General features: G+C 45.6%; 2 protein-coding genes across 6 annotated transcripts in view; both read right to left on the bottom strand.

The window, feature by feature from the left end:
* Positions 1–36: 36 nt before the first annotated feature.
* On the bottom strand, positions 37–5,970 carry LOC139222099 (oocyte zinc finger protein XlCOF6-like). Of its 5 annotated transcripts, none has more exons than XM_070854069.1 (7): positions 5,897–5,970; positions 5,234–5,436; positions 5,030–5,122; positions 4,191–4,286; positions 3,986–4,096; positions 3,079–3,202; positions 37–2,680 (listed from the first exon to the last, which is right to left on the bottom strand). In XM_070854069.1, the coding sequence occupies exons 1-7, from the start codon at positions 5,934–5,936 to the stop codon at positions 1,197–1,199; spliced, it is 2,151 nt and encodes a 716-aa protein (XP_070710170.1). In that variant the 5' UTR covers positions 5,937–5,970; the 3' UTR covers positions 37–1,196. The 5 variants fall into 5 exon arrangements, with proteins under 5 accessions (XP_070710170.1, XP_070710172.1, XP_070710171.1 ...); XM_070854071.1 differs by lacking the exon at positions 5,897–5,970 and adding an exon at positions 5,676–5,685; XM_070854070.1 differs by lacking the exon at positions 5,030–5,122.
* A 5,633-nt stretch (positions 5,971–11,603) lies between these two features.
* The window catches only part of nav3 (neuron navigator 3), a 175,725-nt gene continuing 170,299 nt past the window's right edge, over positions 11,604–17,029 (bottom strand). Inside the window, exons 35-41 of the mRNA XM_070854068.1 lie at positions 16,651–16,886; positions 16,284–16,438; positions 16,053–16,124; positions 15,371–15,567; positions 15,028–15,146; positions 14,381–14,584; positions 11,604–13,200 (exon numbers count right to left, since the gene is read on the bottom strand). Coding sequence (XP_070710169.1) covers positions 13,081–13,200; positions 14,381–14,584; positions 15,028–15,146; positions 15,371–15,567; positions 16,053–16,124; positions 16,284–16,438; positions 16,651–16,886 — 1,103 coding nt within the window. The 3' untranslated portion in view covers positions 11,604–13,080. The remainder of the gene's footprint in view (positions 13,201–14,380; positions 14,585–15,027; positions 15,147–15,370; positions 15,568–16,052; positions 16,125–16,283; positions 16,439–16,650; positions 16,887–17,029) is intronic.

Here is a 17,029-nt window from a genome sequence, read left to right as displayed (position 1 = left end):
GACCCCGGAGGAAGTGATTGACAGAATAAGAAGATAGACTTTTCATGTTTTATTGAAAAATAACATAATTTTTCAGGTAAGCTCCATGCCTTGTTTACTGTTTATAGTTATGACCTGTTTGACTGCTACAATATCATTTTCACAGAAAATATTGTCATTCAAACTGCTTAGTGCATCACTGTTTGTGCAACATACTATTTCGTTTTTCCATTGCTCAGAAGTATTACAGAAGTACATTGTACCACCATGGACGTAGAGCTACATCCCCAGTGAATGGGCTCTTTCATGTCAGTTCTGTGTAGACTGCACACATTCTGCTCTAGGACCTCATTCCTCTCACTGTTACTAAATACAGTGTCACTCACACAGAGCAGAGGAAGTATGAATCACCTGACCACCTGGTGATGCTGCTCTTGCACTGTCACTTGTCTGTGTTTGGACTCCCAGTAAAGCCATAGTGTAAGAAAACCCAACGTGGGAATGTGAGCAGCCGTCCTCCAAAGCCACACGTCTGTCGCTGGTGCCATCTTTAAACTCTTTGTCCTCCTCTCCTGCCTTCACAGGGCTCTGGGACCCCCCCCGTCCTCTATCTGTATTCTGTTCTCCCACCTTGTTATGTTATTTTCCTTTACTCTCATACCATTTTCCATTTTCAACCTCTTCTACCTCCTCTGTGAACAGATTGGACTCTTTTCTGGTGCCGTGCTCCCATAATGCTCTCTGTTGACTTTGCCCGACTTGATCACTTTTCCTGTCTCACCACCGTCCTCCACATTCTCCACCACCTCTTTGATCACTGACCTTTTGAAAAGCTCTTACTATGACCTGAGATGTTATCTACTAGCTGTCTTCTAAATGTTACAATAACACACTGTATGCACATTTGGATGTAGTGGAGTATTCCTTTAATACACTAAAACTGGCCCTTTTCCCTTGGCTTGAAAAAACTTGTAATCTTGACATTTGTTTCTAAACTTTGCATTTTTCCATATAGTCACTTTATCATTTGGTTGATTTTGTCATAACAAAACATTTCCAAGGGTCAGCAGCCAAAACTTTTCCACTTTTCTAAAGAAGGTTCTCTTCAGGTGAGCCACAATAATAAAAAAAAACTACTACTTGACTGATTAGAGCCAGTTTCTGTTTTAATGACAATCATCAGTCTCATGATGAATCCATGGCGATCTTGTGACAGCTTAGAGACCAAATGACTCCACGTTCATGCCTTTCGCCACATGTGTGCGGACGTGTCTCTTGAGCCTCGTAGATGTAGAGAAGCTCTTCTTACAAAACACACAGCTGTGCGGCTTCTCCCCGGTGTGTGTTCGGACGTGCATGTTGAGGTCAGAAGAGCACCTGAACCTCCTTTCGCAGTAGGAGCAGGGGTAAGGCCTTTCTCCTGTGTGGATCCGTCTGTGCAGGAGGAGCTCGCCGGAGGTGAGGAAGGTTTTCCCGCACTGGGAGCACTGGTGGGGTCGCTCCCCTGTGTGGGTCAGGTTATGCCGGACAAGCGAGGTTGACTTGGCAAACCTCTTCCCACAACGGGTGCATGCAAATGGGCGCTCCCCTGTGTGTGTGTTGATGTGTTCGCTCTGAGCGCGCTTGGTTTTGAAGCTCTTGGGGCACTGAGGACAGCCGAACGGCCTGAAGTTACTGTGGCTGCGCTGGTGCCTCAGCAGCTCTCCGTGCGTGAGGAAGGTCTTGTGGCAGGTGGTGCACAAGTACGGTCTCTCACCTGTGTGGATTCTTTCGTGGCGTGTGAGGCTGGCCAGCTGGGTGAAGCTCTTCTCGCAGTGGGAGCAGTGGAAAGGTCGCTGGCCGCTGTGTGTCAGCAGGTGCCTGTTAAGAATCTGGAGCTGCGTGAAGCTTTTTCCGCACTCTGTGCAGGGGTAAGGACGCTCCCTGGTGTGAATCTGCCGGTGTTTATTCAGAAGCCAAACGTGTGTGAAGCTTTTCCCACACTCGCAGGCAAACGGCCGCTCTCCGGTGTGTTTCATCTGGTGTCGCTTGAGGTCTGACGCCCGGCTGTATACCTTGTCACATAGGGAGCATTTGTACTGACGCCTCACTATGTGCCTCTGCCGGTGCCTCAGCCGCTCCAGGATGCTACTGAAGCTCTCATCACATTTCTGGCACTGGTACTGGCCACTCTCTTTCTCTGACGTCTCTTCTGCTACTATCACCTCAGTAGTTAAGTCGAGGGGAGGGTCGCAAGCCTGGCCACAGGTGGTTCGTTCGAAATGCAACTTGAGCAGCCCCATCTGTGTGAAGCGTTTGCCACACTGCGAGCAGAGGAAGGGTCGCTCTCCAGTGTGAATGCGCTGGTGTCTGGTCAGATCCCAGGAGTTCTTGAAGCCCTTCTTACATTCCTCGCAGGTGTACGGACGCTCACCCGTGTGCGTCCGCAGGTGACGAGTCACATCTGAGGCCCGTGTGAAAGATTTACCACACTCCTGGCACATGTGAGGGTCGGGCCTGTCATGGATGGGGATTGGCTTGGGGAACTCAGCACGCTGGAGCCTCTTCTTGGGGGCCTCAGTGGTATCTGCAGCCCTTTGGAGTTTGCTGTACTGCTCAGGGTGACTCTGCTCAATGTGCTGCAGCAGGTAGGACTCCTGCATGTGGAAGAATGGACACTCGGAGCACGCAAACACCTGGGTGGACATCTCTACAGTGGTACCTATGTGAAACACACAACATAGAAGTTGCTGATTTAGGTTTCCCTCAGATATGGAAAAATGATGACCTGGATGTCCCGTTCAGATACCCGGCTGAGGCTGTGGTTTGTGGACTCCATCCACACAAACATGACTAAATGTCTTCACTGTTGTGTTTCATACCAGCAACAATAACTGTGTATCTGAGACAACATGTGATGGATAGACGGTCAGTCTGATTACATTTCTAAAAGCTCAAGCTTCAGATCTGGACAGAGGTCCAAAACAAAGGAAAGTGGTCTTGACTTTGGCTTAGCTTACTGTGGACCTGCTCTCAAAGACACTTTATCTGAATCCTCATGATTATATCCAGGACTTAATGTACATGTAATTTAAGACACGGCCGATACATCAGCTTTACCTTGCACTCCAATGTGCTCAAGACTTTTGTGATGTTGCAACAGAGAACTTAGGTCTTCAGGACAGGAGAGGGCCTGCAAGCAGTCCTTCAGTACAGAAGGGGCAGCGGACAGCCATAAAACGGTCTGTTTATAGACAAAAGCAAATCTGTCAGCAACAATGAGGGGGTTCTAGTCCAAAGTGATCAGTCAGTTCAGCTCAGGGTGAAACGTTACCGTTTCTCTCACACTTACACACAACAGTTCCTCCAGCATAAATTCTAAAACTAGCTATCAAGCTATCAGTGCATTTTATGTAGATAAACATATATGATAAGATTACTCTTCAGTGGTAAATGGTCTGTATTTGTACAGGACCTTTCTAGTCATTTTGACTACTCAAAGCACTTTTACATCACATCCTCATTCACCCATTCACACATCATTCATACAGGAGCAATCCTGGAGGAGACTATTCTTTCACACACTGAAACTGCTTCAGGAGCAAGTGGGGGATCTTGCCCAAGGACACTTCGACATGCTGACTCATAGGGGCCGACCTTCTGCTTGATGGACGACCCACTCAGCCACAGCCGCCCCGGTAGGGTGGTAATGACATAGCCAATTTTATTTCAACAAAATAAACTATACAGTTAATGATTCTAATGATAAAACTATTTCACTTGAAATGAAATATACAAAAACTTGCTAACCACAACACATAGAACAAAATAAAATCTTCTTTCATCCTTAAAAAAAGAATTGGACCTGTATACATTATAACCTTTTTCTTGTACCTCCAATCAGAAATAGAAAGAATGGGAGGAAGAAAACAAGCTGAGCTTTCAATTTCAATCATTGTAGTTACGCAGTCCACATCTTAGTCCCCCATGTGAGTAGCAGCTACTGTAATGTGATGCCCTCTCCTACCTGACTGAGGTCTGGTACTGGCAGGAGTTTCTCCAGTTTACAAAGAAACTCCCACACAAGTAGTTGCATGTCTGTGTCGTAGCTGGGGCCATATTCTGTTGGAAAAACCTCCTGGGGAGCACAAAGGTGACGGTAGCTCAAAAACCCAACTGTGACGAGATGTAGTTACAAAAAAAAGAGAAGAGAAAAGAAGAAGCTACCTTACCTGGTAGAAATGCTCCCTCTCTGCTGGGTCTTTCAGGAGCGTTTGAATGAGCTCCACAAAAATGGCCTCCTCTGCATCCACCTCTGCATCTCCACTCTGAAAGACACTAGTACTGTGTTTGGGACCATCTCCAAACAACATTAACATGTGAAAGGGACAGTGCAGATGATAAGAAGTGTGACTGTCTGACGTCCTTCTCCATGGTCAGTGTATTACCTACAGTAGATGGCATTCCGCACGCACCCGCACACAAGCAGACTAGAGTCCCAGCACAAACGCTAAGCAATGTGCTGCTGTGGACGGAGGCAGTGTAATGTGGTGAAAATATTCTAAATACACTTAAACTGATGTTGATTTTTTATAGTTGGGCCTAAAATATCTATCTCCATTCCCCGTCCACAGCAGCCGTGTAGAGACTCCTGCCTGCTTCTACAGACTGGGGCCATCTTCTCTGGGTAATACACTGATTACAGAGAAGGACCTCAGACAACCACACTGCAAATATTCCTTAGGAGTTGAGCAAAAGTCAACTGGACTTGTTGAAGCTACTTGACAGTGTTTATATGCCTGACCTCCCTACCAGTCAGTTAGAACTGAAGAAGCCTCTTGGATGGGAGGCAAAACATCTTCCAGTACCTTCAACAAGTCCAGTTGACTTTTGCTCAACTCCCGAGGAATAACTATGACCTGGATGACTGAGAATCTTCACAGACACACTGCAAATAATTTGAACTGTCCCAGTCATAATCCATATGACCAGTAATTAGAAGGGACAGACCAAAATGCTGTGTATGCAAAAGAGGGACTGACATATTGTGATAGTTTCTGGGAACACTTACTCCTTTGTGTCCCGGTGGGCGGATTCGTTCCAGGTGAGGCTGTATACACAAACTGTTGGCTGTTTCCTCATTTCTGCACAGCTCAAAAATAATCTGAAGAGAGTGATGTAGAGAGAAGAGAGAGCTGTCCCTTCAGAGTGACATTCTTGTACCATCATCAACATATTCTTGTAACTTGATCTCACATGAATCCCACGGACTCACTTTGGCTCTCAGTCGAAGGAGCAGCTTGCCTCGCTGCTTTGGACTGAGCAGGTCTGGCACTGTTGCGGTCACCAGAGTCACAAACTCATCGAGCCTTTGATAGTCCGGGACCTCTGTCCGCTGGACCACCTGCCACATGGCCGCAGACAGCAGCCGCACAGGAGGAATGAGCAGTCTCAATGATGCCAGCGGCAGGAACACATCTGCACCACCAGGGACAGGGCAGACACCTCTTATCACTTTAGTACCAAACACACCCACACCTGGAGACTGTCGTGCGTGCACGTACGCTACTAAAAGAAACGCCAGTTAATGTTAAATGCTGTCATGACGGACTTGCAGTTTACCCGTGTTCAAAACTGTCGTGAGGACAAACAGCAGCAATGTTATGGACCAACAAACTCTTCCCAAACAATAACACCACTGACGTGATTTAGCTTACCCAACGTTAGCCAAGCAGTAGCTAAGGAAGTCTAGTTTACGGCTGGTCCCAACTTTCATCTCTTCATTTACATTCTCGCTTACAGTAAATTTCGTCTTATTTATCTGTCTCTGTGTTCACACGAGGTACTTTAACTAAGAATACCGCTGCTAGCTAGCTGGGCTAACAAACGTTAGCTAGCTAGTCCACTGTTAGCTGCGACACAACGATGAAACACGGACCTGTGTTTTCGACTGGAGCGGAGCGGCCAGTCGTTTCCATGATTTAGACCAGGAAAGTCACTCCTCACGGTCCATTAATGAACTAGACGGCTGCAAATCACTTGTTGATACCGCCTTCCAAAGCGGAAACATTTCCCCCAACTCATTTTCAAAATAAAAGTATCACTTTATGTGCAAACAAACGCTCAACGAAAATAAATGTTCCTGAATGTTAAACGGCACCACCGGATAAAACGCAAAGGTCACTCAGTTGTGGTGGGTAATAATAAAGAAGAAAATTAAAAGAATTTGTTTTTTTAAATGCTAACCCTTCCTATGATAGCAGACACTTGAAATGTGTGTAAATGTGAAGATTGTGCACTGCTAAACAACAAACATATGGTCACCATTAAAAGGCAGTCTACTTTATTTGCAGTATTTTGATTCATGGTGTGTGAGTAAAATCGCACAGCCCGCCCCGCCCCCCCCCCCCCCCCCCCCCCCCCCCCCCCCCCCCCCCCCACACACACACATACTCTGGATCATACAACTACACTACTTAAAGACAGAAAGCTACACACTGTGTTTCACAGGGATGCTAAATCAAACACTCTGGGCAGATCTGCTCCACTAGGGAACATTTGCAGTGATAACACTGAAGAGTACTTTTCACGTCACTTTGAGGTTGATATATTTTTCAAGTCCTGATGATGCCATTGCCACTTTTGAATAGGAATACTTTAGATGCATCTCTTCCCCTCATGGCAACAACGTAGATCCATCCATGCAGACATGAACTGCGGCTGGCAGCAGGTCACAGAGGGAAGGAGCTCTGTGGTTCAGCTCCTCTCACATCAACGCACACAGCCCCAACAGAGAACCTGCATTTCTACAGCCCAGGCTGTGAAAACTTGGGATGTGGCATCCAACGAGGTGGCGTTAGTCAAAGCTGGGTTAGTATTCCTGACAGCAAGGCAGGGCCAGCACTCCATGTCTTCAGGCTCCAGAGTCCAGGGAACAGACCTTCAACAAAAATTGTCACATTTAAGACCAAGTAGCAAACAAGTGGCTCCAAAACGAAATAAAGGAACAGGTGAATCTCTGTTTAAAGGGAACTGTTGTAGTGTGGTTCCCTGAAACAGTTCCTACAGATGGCAGCAGCCATTTTAGTGCCATGAACTGTGACAGCAGACAGCCTGCGGAAAGAGATCACTTCAGACAGCAGCAAAGACATCGAGAAGTCCCACTCAAGTAACCACATGACAGCTGCAATGATTAAATCTACTATTTTATCGGTGAGTCCACGGATGAGAAAGCGGCAGCAGCAGGAACACAGTGGTTAAATGTCACGCGTGCCACCGTTCAGTCTTATTTTAGCTGGATGTGTGTGTGTGTGTGTGTGTGTGTGTGTGTGTGTGTGTGTGTGTGTGTGTGTGTGTGTGTGTGGGGGGGGGGGGGGGGGGGGGGGGGGGTCAAAACGTGTTCACATGCTCAGCCAACACAGCTGACTGAACTATTCAATCAATTACTCGTGTGGTTCATTGTCCAAGTAAAGACGCCAAGCACTTCCTCGTTACGCCTTTCATCTGCCCTGTACTGACTTATCTACTGTCAATATTTGAACAGTGGACCGCTCACCAGTTAGTGGTTAGCTCCACTACGTAAAGGAAACACGTTTCAGTGCTTTGCTAAGTTTCCCTGACATACAATCGCATTACTGACACTCGGAAAGCGACAAATTAATGGCGTTATTTCACCTGCCATCATGTTATCGACACTAGCTAAGCACAGTGAAGCTACTTCCGTAGCCACCGTCTCAGTTAGAATACTTTGGCTATAAACTTGTCCACTCACCTTTTAGGGGACTATGAAATACATGACGAGGAAAAACACGATGTCAAAGAGCACAAACACCCAGATGTCAAACCAGTAGTTGTGTTTTGGTAAACACTGTAGAGTTCCTTTACATTTCAACATTTTATCTTCCTCTCTTGACTCCGTCGCGGGACTCGCGCCTCGTCCCATCTTCACTTCGGCTGCACCCGCGAGCCTCCCGGAAGAGCACCCACAACATGTCAACCAGTCCTTCAAAATAAAAGCCGTCCGACGCTCACTGTCAACGATGTCCACATGATTAAAAGCTTTAATTACCAGTCTTTCATTTGTATTTTCATCGATTATAGGGTTTTTACACGATAAATCTGAATTCAATTTACATCTCCTTCAACGTGGCATTATTGTGAAGATACGTAGGGGTTTCACTTGTGTTTGTGTCTTAAACACTAAATGACAGAAAAACATCACCAAACGCCCATGAAGCTCTGGGTTCCAGCAGTCAGTGTGTCAGTGTCACTGCAACACTTGAGTACCTGAAGTAATCACATATATCACAATACGATAATCTATTTGGTTTTTAAACTCACTATCAGTAGTCCCCCCCCCGATACTTATTCACTCTGACATGTTAATTTAATAAGCACCTTTACACCTACGTCACTATTTGTTATTAACAGTATGTTTATCTCTGCTGTCTTTACCCTCAACCCCATAAATTGATCAAAATACAGCAAACACATTTCTACTGGATGCAGACAAAAGCTCAGCATGTTGTTGATCTTGTGACACCAAATACCATTTATTAGGGCTTTACAAAGACTACAAAATCCTCCAGATGAGTTAAATCACTGTCTCTGTCTATTTACATGATATGTTACATACAAATGTACAAAATATAAAACATTTAAGGACAAATGTTTCACCCAAAAACAAGAAAACATTCTCTCAAACCAGAGTAAATGCTATGGTTTTCAACTGAGATGTAACTGCAAAGTGTAACGTGGGAAAATGACCAGTTAATCATGAAGACTACAGCGTGTACTGGTAACGGTGTCAGAGATCGGCCAGCTCAGGGACGGCCTACAACACTCAGAGGCTTAACTGTTGGATGTCTAAGCTGAGGGTTGACATGTGGGTGGAAGTGGAGGCAAGAAGCAACCTGTTACCACAGTAACTACCCCCTTATCATGCAGCTGCCACCACCCTTGCAGACGCACAGACGGCCAAGTTGGCCAGATGCACGAGAGAGCTGCAGAGGCTTGGCAGCAGAAACAAACACAGAGAGGACTGGGGGGGGGATTGTCCTGAGGTTATGACGACATGACTTGTTGGTCTCTGAGGGGTCTGAGTGACTAGTAGCACCTGTTGATTGTTGGTAAATGTATACAGTACGGTGTCAGGTCAGCTTCGGTGCCGCGGACAGCAGGCGAGCCTATCGTGGCTGTAAGCTTGGATTAAAATGTCCAGTGAGGAAGTGCTTCTAAGGAACAGCAGGCATTCCTACAGACGGAGGGTCCAGAGACTATTATGACAGGTTGGAGGGGGAGGGGGTTGTTGTCTGTGATTGTGGTGAGTTTAGAAACGGTTTCATACTGTACACCATACACCTCCTGCACAGGCAAAACATCCAATCAGCACAAGACACACACACCTGTTTGAGACAGCGTGTTGACTGTTTGCAGTTCTTTTTTCTCTCTGTTTTCAGAGTACAATGTTTTACTCAGCGGGTTAAGCATATTGTAACATCAACAGGGCAGAATGCATCTTTGATTCACTGTGCAAGACTTAAGTATTTACAGCCCACCCCGACCTCAAAGTGTGCAAAACCAACCCACTTTTGAAACAAAGAGAGGACAATCAAAATTCAAAATGGCTTCCATCCAATACACGCATACAGAACAATAAAGGTCTCTTCTCAAAAAGCTTCAAAACATGCTTGTCAGGCTAGAAAACCCCAGACAGTTTGGTTGTGCTCCTGTCAGTTCAAGTGAGCCCAGCTCAACTGGGCCAAACACAATAACAACTAAAAAGGACCCCACCCCCCAATGTCTTTACAATATTGGTCAATTTTCAGCTCAGTAACAGCATCAGCTCTTTTCTACTTTCACCGTCAGAAAGAAGAAGGGGGCGCTTTGGAGGAAGAGGGAGCAACACAAAACTGAGGAGGCCATTTCCCCCGAATACAAGCAGCTTCTTTGACATAGCAGGAAGCATCATCATCATCAGATGATCAGCATCTCTTCTTCTCACTATAGCCAATGGGAGCAGCAGAAGCCCCTCATACCTTTGCACATTTAAGGCAGTGAGAAAGCACCAGTGTCTCTGTTCCCTTATGCAGAGCCTGGTCAACCTGCATTTGAAAATACTTTGGATTCTCTGTTGGCACCCACATGGGTGCACATGCTGAACAAGACCATCAACTGAGAGGCACAAAGTTCCCAGCAGACCAACCCCAGCTGCATCATTCAGTTTAATGTCACTGATATTTTCTGACTTGATCAAACTGTGTCAACCCGGAGGAAAGATAAAATCTTGCATCATCCAGCCTGTTTCTCCACGACACAATTGAGCAGCTCAATTGACCATTAACGTGTGATTTTGAACATTTTAGATTAAGAAACGGCCTTCTTTTGTCTCAGATCCTACTTGGTGTTAAAATGTTGATCTGTATTTGTCTGAAATAATTGGAATTGAGATGACAGTGAGATCCAAAAGAAAGCGTGACCGACTTGTGACTGAGCTGCACAATATCATAAGTTTGTCTAGGATCAAATTCACGTCTCAGCAGTGTGTCTTAGATCTGTTCGAGTCCAGACTAGCAGCAAAAGAACTTTTCTGTTGTTTCTTCTTTGATCTCAGACTGGACAGGACTATTTGTGTTCGGCTGATGTCTTCTTTTGCTCCTTATTTCTCCTAAAGGGGGGTGAGGAGCAAGAGGTAAGACCCCAGGCATCTTCAAATAACAAGATGATTTCTTTGTGGCGAGACAAAGAAAAGAGTGTTGTGGACAGCAGGCTTTTCCTCTGGGACCGCTCTCAGTCTCCTGCTACCCTGTTGGTACCTACGCTGGTTCTCCAAGCACGTTAACACAAATGTCACAAGAATTAGGCTGTTTGCAAACGAGTGCTTGTGAAGCCCTGTCCCCCTCAGTAACTGGTGCTATGCCTGTCAAGCTTTCCTTTCTCGCCTTTATGACGATGCATTCCACTCAAGCTTCTCCCTCATGTTTGAAACAATCAATCAATCTTTATTTATATAGCCCCAATTCATAGGAAATGTTATCTCAAGACTCTTTCCATAAAGAGCAGCTCAGACCAAACTCTTTGATTAAGAGAGAGACCCAACAATTCAGGAATTCAACATTAAGGACTCAAGAATCTCCACATGAGCAAGCATCTGGTATTAAGGCATTAGATCCTTGATTTCAGAGCGAGGGTAACAAAAACAGCCTTTCTGTCTCTAGCTAACTGAGCTAACATTAGCGCCATGAGTTGCTTGAAAATGCCATCCTGGATGTTTCCTGCTGCGTCACTGTGAAATGCTGGTCTTGTGAGTGGCTATTAAATATGGCCTTGATGGCTACATACATGATATCTTCTGGCTCAAATTGTGGAAGTAATGTTAGCGCTGGGTTACTAGTGCAGGTAGTAATCTGGGTAGATGATCGTGCTAACCAGATTATCACCTACAGTAGTGTAGCGAGACACTATTTAACCCTATTCCTTACACTTGTGCTCTTATGTTTTTGGTATTGGGAAGGTGAAAGACTACATCCCCACACACCCCTCTAACATGAGCACAAATCCAAAGCTTGACAGACATGCCGAATTACAGTTGGTAACAATCGGACAATCACTGTTTAAGAGAAGGGGTTTAGCAAGCGGTCAGTGGATACAGCTCACTTCTGAGATGATGCCCCCTGCTGGTCTCATGGTGCACTCTAACCCTAAGGAGCGAGAACAGGCGTGTGGAAGGCCCAGAACCACTTCATCTAAGTTCACAGCCTTGGTGTGATGTAAAATCTCTATGTGTATGTATTGATAGTGTGTGTGCACACTTGGCAGTAAACAAAGGAAATATTGGCACTTGTCCATTTTTTTCTTCACAGTAGCAATGTGGCTGGAGGACACACAGATAACGCGCTTTAATTGTGCTTGTTGTTGGCATGTGGGGTAGCGTGGAGAGGCATGGCAGTGCCTGACACTGAGGTGGCTCACCGGACAGCTGAGCAGGAGGGCCATGTGCCCTCCCCTCTGTGTGTCTTATGAAGGTGGCATTCTTTCATTCTTTCTAGTTAGGCTGTAGAAGCTCCGCAATCGTCTCAAATGAACCACATGTGGTGCCACCATGGAGGTGCAGAATTGTCCTTATGGTCACAAAAGGCAAAGACACCCAAATACTGTGAAACAGTGGTAAACAACGAGACAAGAAAGTGTCCCTTAGCCCTGCACTCTACTCTAAAACAGTGACCTGTGCGGAGCCACTTCTTTGACATTACTGAAGCACAGAATGGATGGATCTGAGATCAATCTGATTTGTATGTGAAGAAAACCTGCTCACTGTCACTTGAGAGCTTCCATTGTGACCACCAGAGGGCCACCTGGATCACCTGAAAACAGTAGGTGGGCTCAGAGGACACTTTGGCAGGCAGGATTTTTGGTCACATGGGGACTTGAATCAATTAAAACCCAATTAAAAGGACAATGATCAGCTGCTGCCTGTGTGTGCATCTGTACATCTGTATATATATGTGTGTGTGGGTGTGTGAGAGAGAGAAGCACCTCTGTAAACAAGGAAAGAAATAAACAACAGAACTTTCCCTCAACTGTAAACATCAGAAGATATATCTGGCATTTGAGAAAAGACAACGAAAAATCCAGTTTTGTCATGTTGAACTCTTTCTTTCTCTTTTCTCTGACACTTTGGAGATTGACCCCAAAGTTCACATCATGCAGTGATGTGAGGCTCATCGTGGCCGAGCACAAATGTGATTTACTCCCTGGAAGTCAACTTCAGAGGAACTTTCCCTTCAGACACGTCCCCTTACACTTGTATGAAAAGTTAGATTCTAAAATGTTATACCTCCATTAACATGAGCTAACAGATCCAGCTTATATGACTGTTTGACCACTGAGGAACAAGTCGGCCACCGTTCTTTAAAACATACAACAATTTGATTTAAGATTGCACCAGTGTTATATGAAAATAGTTATGCTTTCTTTCAAATGGAGGCTTGAGCATTTGGGATAATCCAACTTTTCATACATCATCTGCTGGGGTGTCTGGTAGCGGCGGAGGTTCAAAGGCTCCTGGGTCCAGCAGGTGCGGGCGCTCCAAGGGTTCGGTGTCTCCTGGCGCCACTCTCCGTCTCATAGTGCTGACTCCAGCGAGGAGTCCAACTGGTCGTCATGGTGACTGGTGCTGTCACTGTCGCAGCTCTGCGTGCTGGAGTAGTTAGCTGCCTCCTGCAGCCGTAGCAGCATGTTCATCTGGGAATGAAACACACACACATACACACACACACACACACACACACACACACACACACACACACACACACACACACAGATACGCCTTAAGAAGAGAGTATGGGTGGAAAACAGAAGACATGCTGTATGAACCCCCCCACCCCCCACACTCATAAAGGAGAACACTAGTATTTTTAAACCTGGGCCCTGTTTTTATCTAGTTTGGGTTCCAAATGACTGGTAGGTACAAAAGCTTTTGGACATGATCCAATAGATCGCCTAAACTGGCAGACGAAAACGGGCAGCAAGCGAACAGCCACTCCTGTGTTCTGAGAGATAAAATTCCTGTTTTTGTGAATGGAGTCTTGTGTGTTTGCATAACGGCTGTTTGTGGTTAAACCAAAAGGATCTTCCAGGTCTCTCTGTAGGGATCCTTTCCAGAATGCTGTCAGACACTTAGAATAACAATCTGAGCCTGTCAGTGGCAAAACTATATCGTTCTCTTCAAACACTGATTCTACTGCCTCGATCACGTAGTTTGTTGTTATTGTGTGTTGTATGTGTGTATCACACATTCCAAGTGACTGTCTAATGACTGACGCACTTTGTCTTCATACTTACATGAAGTAAGAAGCACCTTTAAAACCTACAATAAAACTGCACGCCTTCTCATCCCTGCTCCTGAGGTAATGGTCTAAATAATGCTACACAAAAGTGCTACACAAAATCAAGCTTTTTGATGACTACCTTCTTGGGTTGCAATAACCCATCAAAAGGAAATTAGTTTAATTTTTTCTCACTCTACAGTTCATCCTCCTGTGTGTATGTGTGTGTGTGTGTGTGCACTCGCATGCGTGCGCCCAGGCAGTGTTCAGGAGCCTACAGTATACCACCTAGCTACTTTACTGGCTTCTCTATTTATTGAATTTTCTACTTGGAGAAAGCCAAGGTAACACTCAGGTTTCTATGGAAACAAGCATCCTTGAACTGAATAACTTTATGAATCAGCACCGTGTATATAAATCTAGATTTGATCTATGGAATTAAAGCACCTGGTTCAGCAGTTCCCATGTGGAGGACAGGTATTTATCTTTAAGTCATTCCATATTCTCCTGTGCTGTCTGAAATGTTAACTGTAAACTAGAGGCTCCTAAACGTTGCAGAATAAGCAGGGGAATTGTTCTGAGTGAGTCTTCCTCACCAGTGGGTCTCCCTCTGTGTCACTCTGAGACACCTGCTTGGACGAGGCTCCCTCCTTGGATGAGCTGTAGCCGTCGTATCCCACGTCCTCTGGCCTCAGCTGGAGCAGAGACTGGCCGTCCTGCTGCAGAGAGGCGGCATTCCACGGATACGTGCCATTCACCCACTTGGATGGATCCTCCCATGCTGCTCTTTTGCCATACAGCTGCAAGTGTGTCAGAGAGGGAGAGAAGGTATGAAAGCAGTGCTTTAATGTCGTCTACGTGGGGCTCATTTTATCAGTGTTATTAATGTGGGGTAGTTTAAAGCACACTTTTACATGACAGTGATCCACTCAGAAACATGTCTGCTGACTCGGTAGCACAACAGGGTGAGCAGTTAAAGTAACTATCAGTTACTAACAACTGACAAAGTGAGCATCAGGTTGCTCAGGTTTGGCGAATCAGGTCGTATTGTTACACTGACCTTCTATAATAATACTGTCACATAATAAAAAAGTCACTGATTTGTTAATAACATTTCTAACAGTAGCAGACACAGAAGTATACAGTGACTCATCACCATGCTGTTGTGGCTAGTGGAAAATCAGGCTGGCAAGTAACTTTAAAATCTTACAGCTATGTCCATGGAGCTCATTTCAGGACGTACCTGAAGCCCTTCCCTGACAGCCTCCAGCAGGTAGGGCACCAGGGAGTAGTTCCACAGGTCGGTAAACCAAACCCGAGAGCCCTCTACATCCATGGGACAAGACAGGAAGAGACGGGGGCCTGCAGGGACAAAAGAGTGTTTGTTGGCTGGAAGATGGGAAGCAGACTCTCAACACACATGCTGCAAATGAGTGGAGGCACAAGAAAATCCAGCAAGATCCCCATACTCACTTCAATGACTGATTCACAAGGAAGACTCTGTGTTCAGCAGACAGACAGCACACAGGCCTCAGTATGGAGTGTGTGTGTGTGTGTGTGTATGTGTGTGTGAGAGACAGACTGACCTATGGTGACATCAGACGAACTGTGTGCCTCCAGGAAGCCATTGAGGTGCTGCCAGGTCTTAGGGATCCAGTCAATGATCTTAATCAGGTCGTTGCTGCGCATGTTCTTATCAATCTCTGTCTCTATCAGCTTCCGGCGAAGGAAACGGCCCAGGAAGCCTTTGACTGGCTCGGTGTGGTTGGTGCACAGCACCCACCTACACCAGGACAGAGGATCGGTGGTCAGATTGAGGCTGAGCTCAGCATTAAAGCAGCTTCCTCATCAAAGCAGTTCATGTTAGATAATGCTGATTGGGGATGGGGGATTTTTCACTTTCCTATATAATAGATTCAGATTAAATTGATGTCTGACCCATGATACACTTTCCCTAATCAAATCATCAGCCAGTAGAACATGACAGGCAGAAGTGATCCTCACTCAGAATGTGCATTATAATCCATTCATGGTCATTTAATGAGGCTAATTATCTTGAGGAGGAAAGCCTTTAGTTTACAGAGTCAAAACATAACCTGACAGCTGAGATGATGCAAAGCAAATAAAACTTCCAGTGATTTCTCTGTAGGACCAATAACACTTGCACACATTACAGAGAACAAAATATCCCAGTGAGATGACTAACTTCAGTCACCAGCTCCACAGAGAGACAGGCCACAGTTTGAAGTAGTGGTTAAAGTCACGAACCTAAAGTTGTGGTGTAGCTCCAGGTTAGGAGAGGAGGAAACTCCCTGGTTCATGGTGCCAATTACATACGGGCTGTGCAGAGACAAAGACAGTGGTACAGAATTACTCACAGTCAGATTAGGAACATTTGTAAACTGCTGCTGTTAGACCACTGATGATAGGCTAGCCTCTCAGTTTGACATGAACCCTTTTTTTTGTTTTGTCCAGATTTGACAGATTTTTCTGACTCACCATTTGTGGTACTTGCAGTTGAGGAAGCCGTTGAAAATGTCGCTAAGGGAGCCAATGTGGTGGAGGTTGTCCAGGATGACCACAGTGGGGAGCTCTGTGTCTGTGTCCTCAGAGCTACACTGCTCTGCCAAGGTGCACAGGTACTGACGCAGGTCCTAGGGAGAAGGAGAGCATTACCAGCTGTCACTTTAGTTGAGTTTTTACTGCTGTTTGAATATTATTCAAAATATGAATTATTATATTTTTAAAGGCAGAAGGCCAGAAAGAAATGAAAGAAATTAGGTAGGAAGTAAATAAGGCACACTGGGTGTAATTGTAAAGGAAGATGGCTGCTGCGATGCAGAAAAAATTCTATCTGTCCTGCTACCTTGCTGGAATTCTGGTCCACATTGAAGCTGGCCATGTTGTGCTCTGTCACCTCTTGCCCCATCTGGTAAATGATGTACTCGGCCAACTTGGCGGCCAGGAAGGATTTGCCGGTGCCACTGGGTCCTGAGAGGATGATGCGACGGTGCTCCATCAACAGGTTGAGGTACCGCTGGATGATGGGCTTCGGAATTAGCGTGTCAAACACCAGGCTGTCAATACTGCTCTCCTTCACACCTGAGAAGAGGAGGGGAGGAAGGAGGGAAGGTAGACGATGGATAAAAGGAAGGAAAGAAAAGAAATGTCAATATATTTCACATAGACTGTAAAATGTGTCTCTCTCTAGTCCAAAACCCTGAGAATCCAGATCTGGAGTCAGC

This window comes from Pempheris klunzingeri, chromosome 22 (genome assembly GCF_042242105.1).
Source record: "Pempheris klunzingeri isolate RE-2024b chromosome 22, fPemKlu1.hap1, whole genome shotgun sequence".
NCBI classification, from domain to species: domain Eukaryota; kingdom Metazoa; phylum Chordata; class Actinopteri; order Acropomatiformes; family Pempheridae; genus Pempheris; species Pempheris klunzingeri.
Note: the sequence above shows the minus strand (reverse complement) of the source record. Positions and strands in the feature narration are given on the sequence as shown.

Excerpts from the sequence above, each read along its gene's own strand:
- LOC139222099 (XM_070854069.1), bottom strand. The coding sequence starts at position 5,936 with ATGGAAACGACTGGCCGCTCCGCTCCAGTCGAAAACACAG. Across the intron at positions 5,123-5,233 it reads TCCTTCGACTGAGAGCCAAA|ATTATTTTTGAGCTGTGCAG; the intron begins GTGAGTCCGTGG and ends CACTCTCTTCAG. Across the intron at positions 4,097-4,190 it reads AGAGGGAGCATTTCTACCAG|GAGGTTTTTCCAACAGAATA; the intron begins GTAAGGTAGCTT and ends TGTGCTCCCCAG.